Raw genomic sequence first — 21,016 nt, forward strand, 5'->3', positions numbered from 1 at the left:
AGATAATTTGGGGGTGGGGAGAGTGGGGGGCTGCCTTGTGCATCTCTGGCTCCAATCCATTTGATGCCAGTAACATTCCACCCTCATTACCACAACTGAGTGTATGCAGGCATTGCCATGGAGCCCCTGGGTGAGTGAGAACCACCTCCTTTCCCCAATTGAGAAACACCAATTTGTTGGTGTTAAAACACTGCCTAAAAAGAGGCTTTGATAGGTTTCATACACGGGACATTTAAAGGCTGAGCTGCAAATTGACAATTCAGAAATTCATCCTGAGTTCCTAGGTGGTTTGGCTGGGGTGTTTGCTGTCTGCAGAGAACTAGGGAATACACTACTGTTCGTTGGGCATGAACTCGAAATCAAACTGCTCATCAGTCCAGTTCACACTGAGTGAAAGATAAGACAGGAGATTTCAAGCAGTATTTGATTGGTACTATATCTTGTCCTTGGAGCTCAATTCAGAGAGGATTGTTTTGGTCCCATTCTTAAGTAAAAACATTCATTTGAAATTAGCTACCTTCAGTGAAATTCCAGTAATTCCCTTTTACTGTATTAATACCAGAATTTCTAGTTTGAGGCATCTTAAGTTTTCCTATTTTGACAGAATTGCTCGGGCACTTAACAACAGTAGTGAATTCTGTTTAATAAAGCAAAACAAGTTCTATTAAAAATATTTATATTTTTAATACAATTTTAAAATCCTGGGTCCCAAGAGGTCTTTGCTGGAACTTCATTTTCTTCATAACAGACAATTGTATCTCCCACTTTAAATTCTATCATTTCTTCATCCAAACTGAGACCACAATCCATTCCAGTTTTGATGACTGAAACGTCATCTTTGTGGTGTTTCAGGGAAGTTAATGAACCTTTAAAAAAATGAAAACGGTTCATACATTCAACAAATAATCACTTCACTAGGTGCTATGTAATCTGGTGTTAGGACTTGAGTGAGATGAACCAGGATAAAAGATTGCAGGCACAAGCAAGAAAGAACGGGAGCAAGCCAATCTGATGCAGTGTGGAGGAGACATGCCTAGAAAATCAGTCTTTAAAAGTTTGAAAAATCAGACGGGACTAACAATCTTGGAATCAGACCCAATGAGAGGAAATCTAGCAATAAGGGAAAGGTTTCAGGCAGTTACAGAGAATTGTAAGGTTTTGGTGACTGGATATGATATCAAAACAGATTTTGATGTTGCTTACCCTTCCAAATAATACCTCCGTTACGGATTAACTTAAATTGTTTTTGCTTTTCTAGCTGTCCTTTTTGGACTCTGCAGCCAGCCACAGGAATTTTTTTCTTCCCTTCTGTTATGGAAAAGGTAGCTAGTATAGAAGCCTCACCTTTAGGAAGAAGAGAACATTATAGAAAGTAAAAGATTTAGACAAACATAATTTCTAACATTTTGTAAAGTAGGAAAGGTGATAAAAATACAAACTCATGTAAAGAAATCCTGGTTTTCTTTCACTCCACCAACTTTATTTTCCTGACCAATATTAGAAATAAAACCCAGAAAATTCTTTGGGAAGAAAATACAAAAATACAAGTGTTTACCAAGAGAGTGAATAAAAGAAAACTGTGAGGTGTGTGTGTGTGTGTTTTTTTTTTTTTTTTTTTTTTTTTTGGCTGAGTAAAATGCACTACAAAGTGATAACTGGTAAGATAATTTAGTACAATTCCTGTCTAGAGCTTCATGAAAACGTAGTTTTCAGCTGTCCCTCGGTAAATTTTCTAGTCTCTATCATCTAGATCACCTGATTTATTTTTAATATCATCACTGTTCATTTATGTACTAATTCTATGATCCAGCTTAACTTTTTCACGAACTGAAAACCAAATTCCAATAATGGCATGGTACCATACATTATAACATATGAATGAACTTCTTAGTGTTATTTGGTGCTTGCTTACTGCTGGGAACTCTCATAACTTAGCTTTATAAACTGCTCTTAGCACAAGAACATACAAACCTCTGTATGATCATGTTTAATTGGTGAACTGTAAAGGGTATATTGGAGAGAGCTCCCTAAACTTTTTTTTTTTTTTTTTTTTTCACAGAGAGGAAGGGAGAGGGATAGACAGAAACGTCGATGAGAGAGAAACATCAATCAGCTGCCTCCTGCACACTCCCTACTAGGGATGTGCTCGCAACCAAGGTACATGCCCTTGACCGGAATCGAACCCGGGACCCTTCAGTCTGCAGGCCGATGCTCTATCCACTGAGTCAAACCTGTTTGGGCAAGAGAGCTCCCTATACTTTTCCTGTAATTTTCTGGGTATTTAAAACTTCCATCAAAATAAAAAGTTTAAAATATCTGTATATGGGGAGGAAAAAACATAAAATGATTCAGTCATCATAAATTTAGCCTTTAATCTGGCCAAGGATTAAGCTAGAGAATCTTTTCATATTCAATATTTAAATGTGAAGTAAATTTTTTTCTCATGGTAGATGTCTGCCAGCTCCAGGACAAAATCAATGGCTCCTTCATGACACCTTAATAATCCTTATGCCTCCCACCCTAGTCTAATTTGTTTCATAATTACTTGTTCATGTCTAAACCTGAGGGCAAGTTTTTACTGTCTTATGTGCCTTGTATCTTCACGGCCCAAGTTTTTCAGAGGACAAGCGTTTATAATACATATGAAGTTACTCTGAATTCTCATGTGGTATTCATTTTTCTAGAACACAGGCTATATATTAGAACAGTGAACATTTCAACAGTAAAATACATTTCCCCTAAACTTTACTTTTCAAGTGTCATTTATAGCACTTTAGATATGAATGTTTAAAAGTAACAGTCAGGCCGAAACCGGCTTGGCTCAGCGGTAGAGCGTCGGTCTGCGGACTGAAAGGTCCCAGGTTCGATTCCGGTCAAGGGCATGTAACTTGGTTGTGGGCACATCCCCGGTAGGGGGTGTGCAAGAGGCAGCTGGTCGATGTTTCTCTCTCATCGACGTTTCTGGCTCTCTATCTCTCTCCCTTCCTCTCTGTAAAAAATCAATAAAATATATTTTAAAAAATAATAATAAAAAATAAATAAAAGTAACAAGTCAGTGAACACTCACCTACTGTGTGTTCTTCCACAATGCAGGGCAATCTGCTGCTCAATTCTTCCTGCAAATCTTCAACAAGACGGTAAATGACTTTGTGAAGTTTAATTTTTACTCCTTTCTTTGTAGCTGTCTCCTGGATAACTTTGCTTGTGTTCACATTAAAGCCATATATAACACCTGGCAATTAGAAATAATATACTCAGTAAAATAGCTCAACTATTGCACAGTTTGTCTTTTGAATAGAAAATCAAACCTACATTGTTATATTTCCTTCTATGTAAATTAAAAGCTAGTTGGGGAGAGAAGAAATTCTATAACTTTTTCCTCGTGAAAACTAGTAAATTTTCAAGTGAGTAAAGCACTTTATAAATTCTACTAGAGGCCTGGTGCACAAAATACATGCATCGGGAGGGGGGGAAGTTTCTCAGCCCCCGACTGTGCCCCCTCATAATCCAGGAGCCCTCATTAGGGGAAGTAGCTCCTTCCTAATGATTTCATTGATCACTCAACAGTGTTGGTGCTTTGCTAAGTGACCTACTTAGTTAGAGGCAGTCATGAGTTCCCTTTTTGTGTATCATAAGTTCTACTAATGAATATCGGGTCTAGTAATAATTAATGTCGTTTTAAAACATTCGTTTAAAATCTTGCTTGGCGTTGACTTGTATTGACATAACCTTCAAACACGTGGTATCTACACAACGTGTGAAGTGCAATTAACAAGTTTTGCTTGAAAAAGTTTGTGTTTGGTTTGGTTTTTGTTGCAAAACTAGGGCTAAGAAGATGGCGGATGAAGAGCATATTCGGCACTGCATGCTTTACGAGTTCCAATTAGGAAGAAAAAAAAGCAAGTGAGGCTGCAAAAAACATCTGTAGTGCTCTTGGTCAAGATGCAGTTAGCGCCAGAAAATGCCAGCGTTGGTTTGAGAAATTTCGCGAGGGAAATTTTTCGTTAGATGACAAGAGTGGTCGAGGCCGTGTGTCCAATTTTGATCAAGAAGCTCTTCAAGCTCTTTTGGTGCAAAATCCTCAAATTACCCAACAAGAGCTTGCGACAACTTTAAATTGTTCACAAAAAAACAATTTCCAATCAATTGCGTGCACTTGGCAAAGTCCAAAAGTTTGGAAAATGGGTTCCTCATGAGTTGACCGACAACAACAGTAATCAAAGAGTCACAATTTGCAGTTCGCTCCTCTCTCGTCAAAACCGTTTGCCGTTTTTAGAGCAAATTGTTACCGGAGATGAAGAATGGGTGCTGTATGTTAATTTGAAAAGGCGGCCTCAATGGTTGGACAAAAATGAGGCTCCGCAGCCCATGCCAAAACCTGACTTGCATGCGAAAAAAGTGATGTTGTGTGTTTGGTGGAATTTTAAAGGAATTCTTCATTATGAACTTTTACCATCTAACCAAACCATTACAAGTGCAGTGTATAGTGCCCAATTGGAAAGGTTAGCCCAAGCTTTAAGAGAAAAAGAACCCGCGCTGATTAATCGGAAGGGCGTAATTCTTCACCACGATAACGCACGACCACATTCAGCAAGAATCACTGTTGAAAAACTGCGCCAATTGGAATGGGAAGTTCTCCCTCAACCTGCATATTCTCCTGATATTGCCCCTTCTGATTACCATTTGTTTCGTTCTTTGCAAAACTTTCTTCTTAGAAAAAAATTTAATAATGAAGAATGCCTCAAAAATGCATTGACCGAATTTTTTGCATCAAAATCACAAGAATTTTACAACAGAGGGATTAAAATGCTTCCTGAGCATTGGGCACAAGTAGTAGAAAACAACGGCAACTATATTGTTGATTAAATTTTGTTGTTTAAATAAATTCGATTTAAAAAAAAGTATTAGAAAACGACATTAATTATTACTAGACCTAATAGTCCCCTTTCCTTCTAGGCATTTAAACTAAAAGGAGCTTTTTATCGAAGATTGTAAAATTATCAGTGACGATTACAGTTTTAGGAATACTCATTAGTCTAAATTGGGTGGGGAACCAGGGGTAGCAAGAGGGCACAGAAATGGTACTTCCCTCCACCCCTCACACCCTCCACCCCCAAAAAAAAATGACAAGTGGAGCTGCAGCTAAAACATTGCACAAACCATTCACCCCGACTGATAATGGATAGCGGGGACTCCATCACAACAGGAATAGCGCTGATGGGCAAATGTCGGGTGCGACAAGCCGAGCAACAAAAGGCAGAAGCAAATGGTTCAGTGAGTTCTAGGGAACACAGTTAGACAGGAAACGGAGTCCTTACCATGAAATGCTTCAGCAAGGTTAACATCGTTTTCACTAATATCACCCACACCAAAATGTACTAACTCAAGTTCACACTCATGCGAAGCATCATAGGTATCCACAATGTTCAAAATGGTCTCAACGGAACCATCAACATCACCTAAACGAGGCAACAGTACAAATCATTGGTGTAAAGAGTTAGGCATTTAAATGATGATAATCTATTTAAGACCATAATAGGAATACTATTTACCACTACATACACTTTTAGGTTTAGCATTATAAATATCTACTTAATAAAATATAACTAAATGTACATTTACACCAAAATCAGCTAGAAAAATGTTAACTAAGAAAATCTCCCCAAGAGGGAGGAGGTGAAAGGGTGAAAGAAGTCAGAAGGTACAAACTTCCAGTTATAAAAAAAAAGGTCATGGGATGTAATGTACTGTAATGATACTGTACTGCATCTTTGAAAGTTGCTAGGAGAGTAGGTTTTAAAAGTTCTCATCATGACCTGGCTGGTTTGGCTCAGTTGATTGAATGTTGTCCCATGCACCAAAAGGAGGTTGCCAGTTCAATTCCCAGTCAGGGGACATACCCCAGTTGTGGGTTCAATTCCTAGTCAGTGTGCATATGGGAGGCAACTGATCAATGTTTCTTTCACACATTGATGTTTCTCTCTCTCTCCCTCCGTCCCTTTCCCTTCCTTTCTGTATAAAATCAATAATAAAAAATATTTTTTAAAAGTTTTCATCACAAGAAAAAACATTGTAAATATATATGGTGATGAATGTTAACTAGACTTACTGCAATGAACATTTCGCAGTCTATACAAATATCGAATCATTATGTTGTACACTTGAAACTAATATAACCTGTCAATTACACCTTAATAAAAATAAAAGTCCACCCCCAACACACTGAGATACTTTTGGCTTAAATTTAATTGCTCCAAATTAATTGTGAGAATGAAAGAAATACAAATATTCCAAAAAGGAGTTAAGTAAAATCTTTAAAAAGTTACCTTTAATAATTATAGGAAGCATATTTGAATCTCTTTCTACTTTCTCTTTTGGCCTTAATAATTTTTGTTTTTTCCTTTCTTGGTATTTTATAAACGATCTCTCCTTCCAGTGCAAATTGCCGTACTTCTCACGGTCCTTCCGGTGTGCCTCCTGGTGTTCCTTTCGCTTTTCTTCTACTGTTTCTAGAGCCTCCTTAGTTTTCTTCTGCTCCTGCTCATACTTCCTCCAGTCAATAACTTCATGTGCCCTTGCCTTTACAGGGAAAAAAGACAGGCATTATTTAACTAAAAGCTTTGTTTTTCTTTCACTATGAAATTAATTTAACTCATACGGAAGTACTAATTTTGTTAGTTTCAAGAAACTTATAAAACTTTCATTTGAAGGCTTTGTACACACAAATGCAATTATTCAGTTTTAAAATCCTATCTAAAATTTTAAAAAATTCTACAGCCAAATTCTAAAAAGGCACCGCTGGCCTCCTCATAGTCTAGAATAATTAATAAAAAGTTAGCATTAATTCGGTATAACATTACAGATTATTTAAAATCATTATGTCATAGCTAATATATAGGAATTAAGCTTTATATACCTCAGATTCTACTTCAAGAATTTCGTCTCCTGCAGAAGGGAGGTCTCGCCAGCCTATAATCCCCACGGGCATGCTGGGGTAGGCCTCGTTAACTGGTTTTCCATTTTCATCAAACATTAAGCGTACTTTTGCCCAACTCTTCCCAGCAACCAGAACTGAGCCTTTTCTCAATGTTCCTCTTTGAATTATTGCTGTAGTAACAGGACTGAAATGAAAATAAAGTTATTAATTCTTAATGTCATAATCAGGATATAATACGTAGTACTTTCTTAGTAAAGCAAAGGTTATTTTTTCATTTAAAGAAAAATATGTTTTTGCCCTAGCTGGTTTTCTCAGTAGTTAGAGCACTGGCCTGATGGTCCTGGGTTCGATTTTGGTCAAGGGCATGTACCTTGGTTACAGGCTTAATCCCCGCCCTGATCAGGGTGCATGTGGGAAGCAACCAGTCCATGTGTCTCTCTCTCTCTCACAGATGTTTCTCTCCCTCTGTCTCCCCCTCTCCCTCTCATTCTCTCTACAAAATCAATGAAAAAAAATCCTCTGGTGAGGATTATATATATATATATATATATATATATATATATGTGTGTGTGTGTGTGTGTGTGTGTGTGTGTGTGTGTATTTATTGACTTTAGAAAGAGGAAAGGAGAGAGAGAAACAAATACTGATTGGCTGCCCCCCACATACCCCTACTGGGGATAGAGTCAGCTATCTGGGCATGTGCCCTGACCAGGAATCAAATCGGTGATCTTTTGGTGCATGGGATGATGCTCAACCAACAAAGTCTCATTGACCCCTTCATAGTCTAGAATAATTAGTGAGCAAGAATATCTTTTTCAGACTTAAAAATACATAATATTATGTATTTACCACTTCTCAAGCAGTTTTTCATACTACAAAAACATTTCTTCACAACTGTTAAAAAGGTTGAAGCAATCCAAATGTCCATCCATGGAAGGAAGAATAAAGAAAATGCAGCATACACTTACATAAAATGAAATATTATACAATATTTAAAAAAAAATCCTGTCACATGCTACAACATGGATGAATCTTAAGGTCATTTATACTAAGTGAAATAAGCCAGTCAAAAAGAACAAATACTATATAATTCTACTCATGAAGTATCTAAAGTAGTCCAAGTCATAGGAACAGAAAATGAAAAGGCCAGGGGGAGTGTAAGAGAAAATTAGTGTTTCATGGGCACAGAGTTGAAGTTTTGCAAGATGAAAAAATTCTACATTCTATTGCACAACAATGTGAATATACTCAATACTACTGAACTATACTTTTAAAAATGGTTAAGATGGTAAATTTGATAGTTATATATCTTTACCACAAAAAAACAACACATTTCTTATAAAAGTTACTAGAGGCCCAATGCAGGAAATTCATGTAAGGGGCTCGATTCTCACAGCCCTGATCATTCCGCTGTTCGGCAGTTCAGTCTAATTAGCATATTACGCTTTTATTATTATAGATGGTAGTGGAGGTAGCTGAGTGTTCTGACAGAATCCTACTCTCTTTCTTTAATTTGTTAAGCAGTGAGAAGACTTATTTTGCTGATAAGGAGAAAAATTAAAGACAGCAACATCATTCCAAAGACCTTCCGATCTACAGTAATAAAGGGTAATATGCAAGTTGATCACGATGCCCGCACAGTAACAACTGAACAGCAGGCCGCATGGGGTGACCAGGCCAGCAACGGGGTTAGTGAGGGATGACCAAACGACTGACCAGCAGGGTGTGTGGGGCAACCAGGCCAGCAGAGGGGGGCAGTGAGGGGCAACCAGGTCAGCAGGGGTGGGAGTACCTGGGGGCGATCAGGCCAGAGGGGGCGGTAGTTGGGGGTGTCCAGGCTGATGGCGGGGGGGGGGGGGGGGGGGGGGGGGGCAATTAAGGGCAACCAGGCAGGCAGGGGGACAGTTAGGGGAGATCAGATAGGCAGGCAGGTGAGCAGAGTTAGGAGCCAGTTGTCCCAGATTGTGAGAGGGATGTCCAACTGCCGATCCCAGGGATCGGGCCGAAACTGGCAGTCGGACATCCCCTGGGGGCCCCGGATTGTAGAGGGTCCAAGCTGGGCAGAGGAGACCCCCTTCTCCACAAGCACGAATTTCTTGCACCGGGCCTGTAGTATGTTATATTAATGGACAAGGCCATAAAGAATTTAGAAACCCTAAAATGCAACAACTGCTATTCATTCCAATTTATATTAGTCTAATCACTTTACCAGTTCAGTCATGTCAGTGTGGGGGGGAAAAAAATCAAACAAATCTAATACTTAAGTCATGTAAATGTGACAGATAGATATTATGGTCTACCAATAACTGTATTTTATGTTCTCTGTGCTAGTGCAATAAAATACTTTTCAAAAAAAGCTTTGAAAATATTGTTCGTTGACTAAACATAACATGCAAGAAAAATAACATTATATGATCAATTCTCAAAAACAATAGAACAAAATTATTAAAAAGCAAGCATTTTACTAGACCTACCCTCTTCCTTTGTCTGTGAAAGATTCTATAACTGTTCCTTCCACTGGACCTGTGGGGTCTGCTTTCAATTCTAATATTTCTGCAAGAGTAATCGTTGCCTCTGCCAAAGCCATCAGGTTATCCCCCTTGACAACAAAACAAGTTGTTAATGTACATTAATATCATCTGTAAATGTAAATACTAGGGTCAGAAAGTCAAATAATCATTGACAATTATATTTTTCTCTTTAAGCATTAAAAGCATAATTATTCAACTGTAAGGAAGGAAGGGAGGAAGAGATAAACAAGAAAACCTGATCCAGGGGGAGATATTGCAAAGAACAGTGGCTATTTTTTTTTTAAAGGCCATTAGTGGTACTTGTTAATACCCTTTCATAAACACATACTTCATTCGTTCTTTCTCTCCTCCATCTGTCTCTATAATTGTGATTTCTTCCTCTAACCCTCTTTTTTTTTTTTTTAAATATATTTTATTGATTTTTTACAGAGAGGAAGGAAGAGGGATAGAGAGTTAGAAACATCGATGAGAGAGAATCATCGACCAGCTGCCCCTTGCACACCCTCTACTGGGGATGTGCCCGCAACCATGGTACATGCTCTTGACCGGAATCGAACCTGGGACCTTTCAGTCCGCAGGCTGACGCTCTATCCATTGAGCCAAACCGGTTTCGGCTCTAACGCTCTTTACAATTATACTTCACACTGAAATTCTATCCAATGTGACAAGCTTTCACATTTATTTTTTTTTTCATTTGATCCATTGTAACTACCCAACTGTGCAAAAATAAAAATTCACTTCACTTCCCTGGATCTCCTTTCCTCAAATGAAGGACTAGATTACATGATTCTTTCACCTTTCATGATCTATCTTTACTATGCTTTCTAGAGCTCCAAGATCACGCAACTGGTGATGGAACTGGAACTGACGGCAAAGGATCTTTCATTCTCCATCAGCTAAGAGATTGCTCACAGTTGTTAGAGAGTATAAAACAACAGAGACAACTGTAAACAAAATACTTTGCTTACCCATCTACTTATTTCTAGTATTTACTCTAATTTATAAAATGCTGCTCTGAAAAGCAATGCTGGGGTTGTTTCTTTGCATAATGTAGACCTCTGAATCTGCCTTGAAAAAGGAGGCCCCATCTTACTTCCTGTCCCTATTTCCCACCTCCCTCCATTCCCCAAGAATCACCTCTGCCATGTCCCCAGATTTGCCTAAGCAGTTTTACATCTATCCATTCATCTGAAGGTATTTGGACAGAAAAGGTAGCCATGTCTTCAAATGCTTTAATCTTACCATATGGCTTTCAGAGTGCAATAGCAATCTAGGTGTAGTGGAAAGATAAGAGAGTAAGGTGGCATTTTATGAGTTTCAATGACATGGTTATACTATTAAAGAAGGTATAATTTCTAAGAGTCTTGGAGGAAACAGAATTAGGAAAAATAAAGATAAAATGAGACTTAATTGAAAAAATGTGGCCAAATACAGCACCATCCCTCAGTGAATGATTAGGGGGAAAAAGTCTGTATTATGAGTAAATGATGGAATATGATAAGAATGGACAAAAATGGAAATTGTTACTTAGCAGCAACCTGCACAGGATAAAATAATTAGAAAATGCTGTCACAAAGCAGGTACTGAGCTTTCTTGGTGTTTTTTTAAACAGAAAAGAATAACTGGTAATTTAAAAGAAAACAGAATTCATCATAAATAACATTATAAAACTTATAACAACTTAATTCCTAAAAAAAAAAACTGAGTCAATCACTTACAAACTGAACCCAAATGTTTTCTCTTGGTATTATTGAAATTTTTGTTTAAATCTTTCTTAAATGCCTGCCCTTAAACCCTGATAGTTTTTCACTATAAAAGCAAGCACTTTTTATTAACAACTGTATTTCATTTCTGCTTAAAACAGTCTTTAGTCAACTAATATCCTACCCACATCATTCACTATTTATTCTTCTCATTCTAAGTATCTCCTAATAAGGAAAGCATTAGGTTTAGACCCCATTGCCATCAGCTATGCAACCCTGGGTTGGTGACTGACCTTTCTGAGCCCAATTTCTAATCTGCCAAACCAGGAAGATACCAGATTTGCCTAGTACACAGAGAATTCTTCAACAACAACATCAGAAATTATATATGTCAGAATGCTCTTTAGGCATCGCACACTGTAAGCATTCCCATCTGAACACGTCCTCCGCGCGTTTACCGTAAGTGCAGAGACATGCACTGCCTGTACATCGCCCCCGTAGTCTTCGCACACCACATCGTAAGCTAGCAGTTCTTTCTTCACTTTCTCAGGATCCGCCTCAGCTTTGTCACATTTGTTTATGGCAAGGACAATAGGCACTGAAAAAGACAAAGTTAAGAAGAGTGCAAATGGCCCCTTTAGGCCCAGGTGTTCACAATGAAGACGCCGATCTGTTCTAGCTTTCTCTTGACTCAGTGGATGTACTTATCTGACAAAAGACCTAAAAGACCCACTCTTGAGACCCACTGTATTCTACTTTCTCTCTCATTATTGATTCTATCTCTTAACCTCTCTTCCTTCTTCGAAATCAATAAAAAAATATATTTTTAAAAATCATTGTATTATAACCAACTGCTCTGTTATGGCAAATTTATCACTCTCCTCTTTTTATTATATTCCCTAAAATCATTAAGACCAGAGTCCATTCCATAAAGGCAATTTTGAGAAATTTAAAAAAAAAGAGTAACACTGAAAGCTAGAAGATCAGATGCCAAATAAACAGTAGAGAAAGGAGTGTACTTATGATCATAAGTCCCAAATCGAATCCTGCTACACTTTTCTAAGTAGTAACGTGTGTGGGAAAATAATTCAACTGTCTTTGAGCCTTATCTGTAAAAACAGCTACAGTCATCCTGAGATTGCCATGAGGATTAAAGGAGCTACTAACCAGAACAGGGGCTCTTGCCACAGTACCTTGAGCATCTTTGGCATGCTGAATGGATTCCACCGTTTGCTTCATCACGCCATCATCTGCAGCTACAACCAGTATGATAATGTCGGTGACCTGAGCACCCCTGGCTCTCATCGCTGAGAACGCAGCATGTCCTGGAGTATCGAGAAAGGTTATCTTCTCCCCAGAAGGCAGAGAGACTGTGGAAACAGAAGTCCAAGAACACAAAGGACTCAACATGAAGAAATATATGTGACGTTATCAAACACAACTAATTCTTTAAAATAATTTTATTCCTTCCATTAATCTTAGTCAACAATACAGACCATCATTTCACAACAAAAAGTGATAACGTACCAGTGAATTCTTTAGGGTTTTCTTTGCATGTAATAATTTCAAACTAAAACTCTTCATATTTCTATAATAGAATATAACTAATTTCATAAATGCACCAAACAGTATCTATTCTGGAGAAAGAATACACTGAAGATTACATAGGTAGCCACCCCTGCTTAGCAAACATCAGCTGCACAACTGCCTTGAATAACATAGGCTATTTCCTATACAATCGGTAGCTCAGGATTTGAGTCCAAAAGCCTTGTGTTCTGCAGAAACCGGTTTGGCTCAGTGGATAGAGCATCGGCCTGCAGACTGAAAGGTCCCAGGTTCGATTCCGGTCAAGGGCATGTACCTTGGTTGTGGGCACATCCCCAGTAGGGGGTGTGCAAAAGGCAGCTGATCAGTGATTCTCTCTCATTGATGTTTCTAACTCTATCCCTCTCTCTTTTTCTCTGTAAAAAATCAATAAGATATATTTTTTTTAAAAAGCCTTGTGGCCGAAACCGGTTTGGCTCAATGGATAGAGCGTCAGCTTGGGGACTGAAAGGTCCCGGGTTCGATTCCGGTCAGGGGCATGTACCTTGGTTGCGGGCATATCCCCAGTAGGGGGTGTGCAAGAGGCAGCTGATCGATGACTCTCTCTCATCGATGTTTCTAACTCTCTATCTCTCTCCCTTCCTCTCTGTACAAAATCAATAAAAAATATATTAAAAAAAAAAAAAAAAAAAAAAGCCTTGTGTTTCAACTCTGGCTTTGCCACTTACTAGCTGTGTACCTTAACCAAGTAACCTAACTTCAACAAGTCCCAGCCTCCTTGCCTGTAAGTAGGAATATTAATACCTACCGAATGATATTTTTTGAAGATAAAAAAGATAAAGTATATAAGGTACTCAGCACATGCTAGGTGCTCAGTAAAGGGTGGCTATTATTTATTGGCACAGCCTAGCATTGAAGAATTTAAGCTCATTAACTAAGAATGGGTTGGTATGAAAAGATAATATAATTTTCTTCTTACAAATTTATAAAATAAACTTTATTAACCACCGGCTCTACATTTCATCAAGCCAATGGTTTTAACCTTTAGCCTTTCCTTTTACTTTGAATTTGTATATTTCATATAAGAAAGAATATATGGAGTTCCCAGACACAGTGTAAGATGATTTGTGTTCATACCAAGAAAGGCACCGATGTGCTGAGTGATGCCTCCGGCTTCCATCGCTGCCACTTGAGTTTTTCGCAGTTTGTCAAGTAACGTTGTTTTCCCATGATCAACATGGCCCATTATAGTGACCACTGGGGACCTTGGGGTTAATAAAGCTGGGTCTGCCTGGGGCCTACAATTAACAGCAAAGGAATTTCATTTCTTAAACATCATAACAGTTGATGGCCAGTGAATTGATTTGCAGTTATCTATGTGAACTGCCATTAACGATAAAACCTAACATTCAGCATTCATCAGATCAAAGTGTTTTCCTCTTCTATACATACGACTTATGACAAAATACATGACTACACACCTACAGTTGACATATTCATAACAACGAGCAAAAAATTTAAGATTCAGGATCAATATAAATTTAGAAAAATAATCCTTAAGAGTTTTATAATAACCTAAATATACTAATGCTTTAAGCACTTCAAAGAAAAGTTTAACATCATTTTAACTGCAAAAGAAATTTTAAGGCAACCCTTTCTATTAAAAAGTGTAAAACTATGTGGTCTTCTTCCCCCAACATATATTGTTAAGTTTTACCTTCTCACGGCATCTTTATTTTCCCTGACTTTGTCCTCTTTTAGTTTGCTCCACTTTAACTTCATTCCTGCCTTCTTTATCACTTCTTTGATCCAGACTTCATCTAAACGTGAGTCTGCTTCTAGTGAATCTATGTCCATAGTAGTGTTTAATAAAGCTTCATATATAAAATCTGGGTGGAATAGATAAAAGCTTTTAGGATCATGAAATGAAATGTTCAGAAAGTGACCTCTATTAATAAATGTCCATATAAGCAGTATACTCAGTCAGAGAAATAACTATATAAGCTACCTGTTTCTCTAATGTTAATAAATCACAAAGAAGCTAAAAAGAAAATGATCTTTAAAATATGATGCATATATATAAATTGGAATTTATTTATATAGAGTGCGTAGAAAGTCTTAAAATCCTATATAATAAAGAGCTACTATGCAAATGGCCATCACACTATAATGGCTCAGACACTCAACACTGGGGAGAGAGGAATGGGGACCAGCCAGGCACAAATGAGCTTGTAAGAGAGGAATGGGGACCAGCTAGGCTGCAGCCTGGGAGAGGGACAAGCCGCACGCCCCAAAGTCCTGGGTGCCAGTGCCTGGGGCTGTGGCCCAGAACAGGGACAAACTGCCTGCCCTGCAATCCTGGGCACCTGCGGCCCAGGCAAAGCTGCCCACCCATGGTCCCCTGTGGCTGTGGCTGGCCCGCGTGAAGCTGGCCTGGTTCCTGGGTGCTTGTGGCCGACCAGAGGGAGAGAATTCTGGATGCAGGGCGAGGCAGAGGCAGTTAGGGGTGATGATGCCAGTAAGGGAGCAATTGGGGTGGTCAGGCAGGCAAATAGAGGTGGTTAGGGGTGATCATGAAGGCAGACAGGTAAGCAGTTAGGAGCCAGAGGTCCCAGATTGCGAGAGGCAGTTGGACATCCCCCGAAGGGTCCCAGATTGGAGAGCATGCAGGGGGGGCTGAGAGACCACCCACCACCCTCCCCCCGCACGAATTTAGTGCACTGGGCCTCTAGTTTATAATACATATTTCCTTGTTTTTCTTGGTCTTCATTTTATTTAATGTGCTTTTTGTTTTCAGGGAAGCGCAAACATAGTTCCCCACTACCACAAATTATGCTGCCAAGTTCCCACATTTGGGGAATTCTCAGAGGCTAGCTCAATGAACAAGCCTCGCCCTGGGAGAACCACCTTTGGGGAATCATAGTATCTCTCCTGCCAGGTAAATATTAATGTGCTTTGTTTTAATTTTAGTCATATTTCCTGGTGGATGAAAAATAAATGTCCCTATTATGATAATGAAGTTAGTAGTTTTATGTTTTCAGACTTTCAGTCACCTTATAAATATACTAGAAGCCCACACCCTAACTGGTTTGGCTCAGTGGACAGTGCATCGGCTTGCAGACTGAAGGGTCCCAGGTTCAATTCTGGTCAAGGGCATGTACCTTGGCTGCAGGCACATCCCCAGTAGGGGGTGTGCAGGAAGCAGCTGATTGATTTTTCTCTCTCATCCATGTTTCTAACTATCTTTCTCCCTTTCTCTCTGTAAAAAAATCAATAATATATTTTTAAAAATTAAAAATAAAAATAAATATACTAGAAGCCCAGAACATGAAATCGCGGGGCCCCGTCCACCCGCGCCAGTTTTTGTCATTACGATGTTAGGGCCACAGGCCTTTTATAATATAGACTTTGGAAAATATGAAATAAAATCATCCTTACATAACCAAACCATTACACTAAAAGAACATCCTATTCAATAATGTGCTGGTAAAAGTTTACTCACAAGGTTCTCAACAAAAATTTCTCTGATTTATTGTATTTCCTTATTTCTATGGTGCAAATAACAATTCTTTTTGAAATATTTTTAAAAAAATATATTTTATTGATTTTTTACAGAGAGGAAGGGAGAGAGATAGAGAGCTAGAAACGTCAATGAGAGAGAAACATCGACCAGCCGCCTCCTGCACACCCCCTACCGGGGATGTGCCCGCAACCAATGTACATGCCCTTGACCGGAATCGAACCTGGGACCTTTCAGTCCGCAGACCGACACTCTATCCACTGAGCCAAACCTGTTTCGGCAGCAAATAACAATTCTTGAGAGATAATTTGGTTTGTGAAAGAGAAAAGCATAGGCTCTGGAGCCAAAATCCCTGGGTTCAAACCCTGGCTCTCTCATGAACTGGGTGTGAAACCCTGGGCAGTTATGTATCCTCTCTATGCCTCAGTTTCTCAACCTATAAATGGGAGTAATAATCATACCTCCCTGTAGGTGCACTGTGAAAATTACAGAGTTCCTAAATATAAAATACTGATACATAGCAGCAGTTCAATGAATACCAGTTATTATTTTTAACTCTTTCCTTTTTCCAAGACTCTGCTTTACTTGTCATTTTATTTTGCTACAATCATAGGCTATTTTTGTTTACTAAATTTTAATGTCAGGTTATAATAATAAAGACTCATTCTGTTCCAACAATCCTAAATTGGTAATAAATACATCAATGGTGTAATGAGGGATAAATATAACTATAATGCTATATATTTACAAATAGAAATAGTACTAGAAGTTGTAGCTAATACTATGAATATTTTTATGCGGACACCACATGTAATGTCAAAATTAGGGGAAAAGGGAAATCATAAAATTATAGAAAACCGAAGGGAAAGTAAATGAATACAAATATGGTCCCTCAATCCAAAAAAATTTATTTGGACCTAATCTAATATCTCACTAAATTTCTGAGAAAGAATGGTTAGTTCAGATAAAGTCATTTCCATTTTTATTAGAAGTGAAATGTTAGAGAACTATGTTTGGCAAAGAGCCAATAAACGAATTATAGTTTGTGACTTACGGTGAAGAATACTGTAAGGAAAACTTTTTAAATCACCAGTCTAGTTTTCATACTGGAATGCCTCTGTCTCATTGCAAATACGATTCCAAGTATTCCACGTTCCCATTGTTTTTCCTTATAAAGTTCTGTGGCTCACCTGTGTCCTTTTCCATTGCTCTGGCCAGCTCCTCAACAGTCATGCCAATCCATACCTCCACCTCCTTTTTGGATTTTGTGGAAGATAACTGAGACTTCCGCGGCCTTACTTCCTATTAAAAAAATCAGGACGCACAAAGAAGAAAAAACAGCTTTTAAGTGACAATTTATCTTTATTCTGGAATATCTACCATAACCACAGCTTCTATTTCTAAGAATTAACACTCCCTTAAAGCAGGTAAATCTCAGACTAAATTTTAAAATCCTGCATCCTTCATTCACCGTTACACACCAATTTCCAAGTAACCAGATTCATCAGCATTACAGAACAACCAGAACTTCCCTTCCTCACAAAGATGTATTGCCTGCAGTGTAGCATTATGGAATAAAGACTTTGTAAATGACAAAACACCGAAAATGGACTTCTACTCATGGCTCCAGGCACTTTCATGTCAGACCAAACAATACGGTAATGCTAGAATCTACAACTACCTTCTTGGTGACCAGAAGCCTATGTTGAGATAAAGCGGCTCCGAAGAGCGAGTCTGTGTGCCAGGACCCGGTGCACCGCTGAGCTGGCCGCCCTGGGGAAGCAGATGCAAACACCCGCCGCCATCGCGCTGAGGTTCTCCTTTGACCGAGGCTGTGCAGCTGTCTACATAAAGTGTGACATCGGAGCAAGTTCTCCAACTTCAGCAACTGCTGGTTCATGTTTCTCCTAGGAAAAAAGTTTTAAAGCAGTATTTTGGTTAGTATTTTTTTTTAAATATATTTTATTGATTTTTTACAGAGAGGAAGGGAGAGAGATAGAGAGCTAGAAACGTCCATGAGAGGGAAACATCGACCAGCTGCCTCTTGCACACCCCCTACTGGGGATATGCCCGCAACCAAGGTATTTGCCCCTGACCGGAATCGAACCCGGGACTGTCAGTCAGCAGACCGACGCTCTACCACTGAGCCAAACCGGTTTTGGCTTGGTTAGTATTTAAATCAAGTTAGCAGATATTAATTGGCTATCTCCTCTACACCAAGAAAGGTACGAGAGTTACAATGAATGAAAGTGGGTTCCCGCTCTGAAAGAGCTCCCAGTCTAGTCAGAGTTGGGATTCCATACTAACTACTCTCTAGATATTAAGTATTATTATTGTCAATGTTCCTACTATGATAGAACTGAAATAAGAGTAACAAAATTATAAAGGGCTTTTTTTCACTCTTGAAAACCATCAGCTAATCAAATTAAAAATAGAGTGATTTTTCCAAAATGCAAATATGAACTCATCAACTCTCTGCTAAACAACCACCGATGGCCCCACAGTTTAATGTACAATCTCAAACATGCTATATCTGCCCTCTGCTGGCCTCACTTCATTTCTTACACTCTTAATAGTCCCCTCACTCTTACCTCCCAGGCTTTAGTTATTCTTCCCTACTTGTAATCTCCAACGATTTGTCATCTATTTTTAAAACTTTTTTATTGATTATTTTTTTTTCTTTTAAAAATATATTTTATTGATTTTTTACAGAGAGGAAGAGAGAGGGATAAAGAGTTAGAAACATCGATGAGAGAGAATCATTGATCAGCTGTTTCCTGCACACCCTTTACTGGGGATGTGCCCGAATCCAAAGTACGGCCCGGGACTTTTCAGTCCACAAGCCAATGCTCTCTATCCACTGAGCCAAACCAGTTTCAGCTATTGATTGATTTTAGAGAGAGAAAAAAATAGATCAATTTATTATGGCACTTATTTTTTTTAAATATATTTTTATTATTTAAAAAAAATTTTTTGAGAGAGAGAGAGAGAAATTTGTTATGCCACTTATTTATGCATTTATTGGTTGCTTCTTGTTATGTGCCCTGACCAGAAGTCGAACCCACAACTTTGGTGTATTGGGACTACGCTATAACCAACTGAACTACCTGGCCAGGGCCTGTCAACTAATTTTGAACCTTTGCATAAACTCCCTCTACTTGGAATTGTCTTTCAACATTCACCAGCCTCCAGGCAGTGTGTTTGAGGAAGTTGATTCATAATTTAATAAGCCAGAGTCCCTTCCTTCAGAGTTCACAGTCTCCTAGTGTTCCCACATAATGATTCCCAGGCACATTACACACCTCAAGAGAGCCACATTTAAAATATCTTCTTCAGGCACAAGTCTCTGGACTAAGAACTAAAGTGTGCTCAGGAAGCACGGGGCTCCTTAGTAAATAAGTAATCTTAATGAGCCTAAAACCAGATTTCACAAGGACACACAGGAGGAAAGACCCTGCAGAGATTAACCAAAGCACAGATACGTTAAGGTCAGAATTAGAAAAACACATTGGGGGCAATAATCCACATATCAAAACTGGAAGAAACCTTACTTGTTACTTAATTCCAAGCCCCGCATTTTACAGAAAGGAAAAACGGAGCCCAGAGAGAAAAGGAAAAAAAAAAAAAAAAAAAAAAAAAAAAAGGAAAAGAGGGAGGGGGGGAAGAGGGAAGGAGGGAGGAGGAAAAAGAACCTTCTCGAATGTCATACCGCTAGTTAATGGCAGTCAGGACCAGAACCCAGGCTTTCTGACACCCAATTCGGCGTTCTCTCGCCGCTAGGAAATTCATGGAATCTGGAAAAGGATGTTGGAAATATCCAACATGCAGTTGAACTGGTGGAAACGTCTGAATGTAGCCTTGGAACTTATCTGAAAGGTAAAAGGAAGTCACTGCAGAGAAAGCCCAGATCTGCCAGCCTCGAACCCGAGCTCAGACCGCCTTGAGCACAGGGGAGGCTGGGACTGGGGTCCGCACCTGCCGCGGCGCTCCCGGCTGCAGACCGCTTCGGGAAGCCTGGAGGAGGGTCATGCAGGGCAGAAATGCATCCTGCAAAAGCGCAATGTTTGTGACTGGTGCCGCTGACACTTCAGGTCACACAACACGTTCCTGCATCAGGCGCAATTCACCTTCTGGACCTGAGGGAACTGACGGCCGGTCAGTCCGTCTCCGAATTGGTCCCCACTGGGCTTCCGGTGCCGCCGGAAGCGGTTCTTCCCCGAACTCAGAGATCCCAATCCGTAATAGTCGCCCTTGCCGCCAGGACCCGGGTGTCTGGTTACCCCGGGTGGGTGGGCGGCGCCCAGCGCGGGAGGCGCTAGTTCAATCTGTATCCTCTTCACGGGGTCAGTGCGTCGGTAATCGCTTCTGCAGGCCGCTTCCTTTTCTAGAAGTTTATTTCTGCTCTTCTGGGGCTGTTAGCGCCTACCCTCCGAGGAAAGTTAAGCCCGGAAATGTGGGAGAAAGGATAGGTTCCTATAAGACACATACAAGGAAAAAAAAAAAAAAAAATACCAGGGAACGTGGCCCTGACTAGTCAGGCATTGCATGGTTTGAAAATTTTTGCAGCACACCGGTTGAAAATCGCTGAGCTCTTGTGCTGGAGGTGGTGAAAAGGGAAAGGACTTGAGAGGCAATTGTGATGGATTAGCTATGGAGTGGCTGGGCGGTGGTGGTGGTGGTGAGTGGAGGTGGGTTTAGGGGAGGGATTCATGCCTTGCATAAGTGATGGATGGTAGTTCAATCCCAAAGAGATTTCTAGGTAGGCAATGTGCTGGATGCA

At 39.5% G+C, this 21,016-nt stretch overlaps 1 protein-coding gene across 1 annotated transcript; it reads right to left on the reverse strand.

The window, feature by feature from the left end:
* Positions 1-524: 524 nt before the first annotated feature.
* MTIF2 (mitochondrial translational initiation factor 2) lies at positions 525-20,343 on the reverse strand. Its single transcript, XM_084900807.1, has 15 exons — positions 20,212-20,343; positions 19,946-20,105; positions 17,918-18,143; positions 17,427-17,538; positions 14,434-14,605; positions 13,854-14,014; positions 12,365-12,541; positions 11,630-11,769; positions 9,412-9,536; positions 6,917-7,121; positions 6,327-6,579; positions 5,319-5,459; positions 3,068-3,232; positions 1,204-1,344; positions 525-866 (listed from the first exon to the last, which is right to left on the reverse strand). The coding sequence occupies exons 3-15, from the start codon at positions 18,134-18,136 to the stop codon at positions 694-696; spliced, it is 2,184 nt and encodes a 727-aa protein (XP_084756933.1). The 5' UTR covers positions 18,137-18,143; positions 19,946-20,105; positions 20,212-20,343; the 3' UTR covers positions 525-693.
* Positions 20,344-21,016: the final 673 nt, after the last annotated feature.

The sequence above is a fragment of the Pipistrellus hanaki genome (assembly GCF_964339955.1).
Source record: "Pipistrellus hanaki genome assembly, chromosome: 12".
NCBI classification, from domain to species: domain Eukaryota; kingdom Metazoa; phylum Chordata; class Mammalia; order Chiroptera; family Vespertilionidae; genus Pipistrellus; species Pipistrellus hanaki.

What these genes read in the sequence shown, in the direction of transcription:
- MTIF2 (XM_084900807.1), bottom strand. Translation starts at nt 18,136, where the DNA reads ATGAACCAGCAGTTGCTGAAGTTGGAGAACTTGCTCCGATGTCACACT. An exon ending in TGTGGAAGAACACACAGTAG is followed by an intron (nt 1,345 to 3,067) that starts GTGAGTGTTCAC and finishes TTCTTCCTAAAG; the next exon opens with GTGAGGCTTCTATACTAGCT. An exon ending in CGGAGGTATTATTTGGAAGG is followed by an intron (nt 867 to 1,203) that starts GTAAGCAACATC and finishes ATTTTTTTAAAG; the next exon opens with GTTCATTAACTTCCCTGAAA.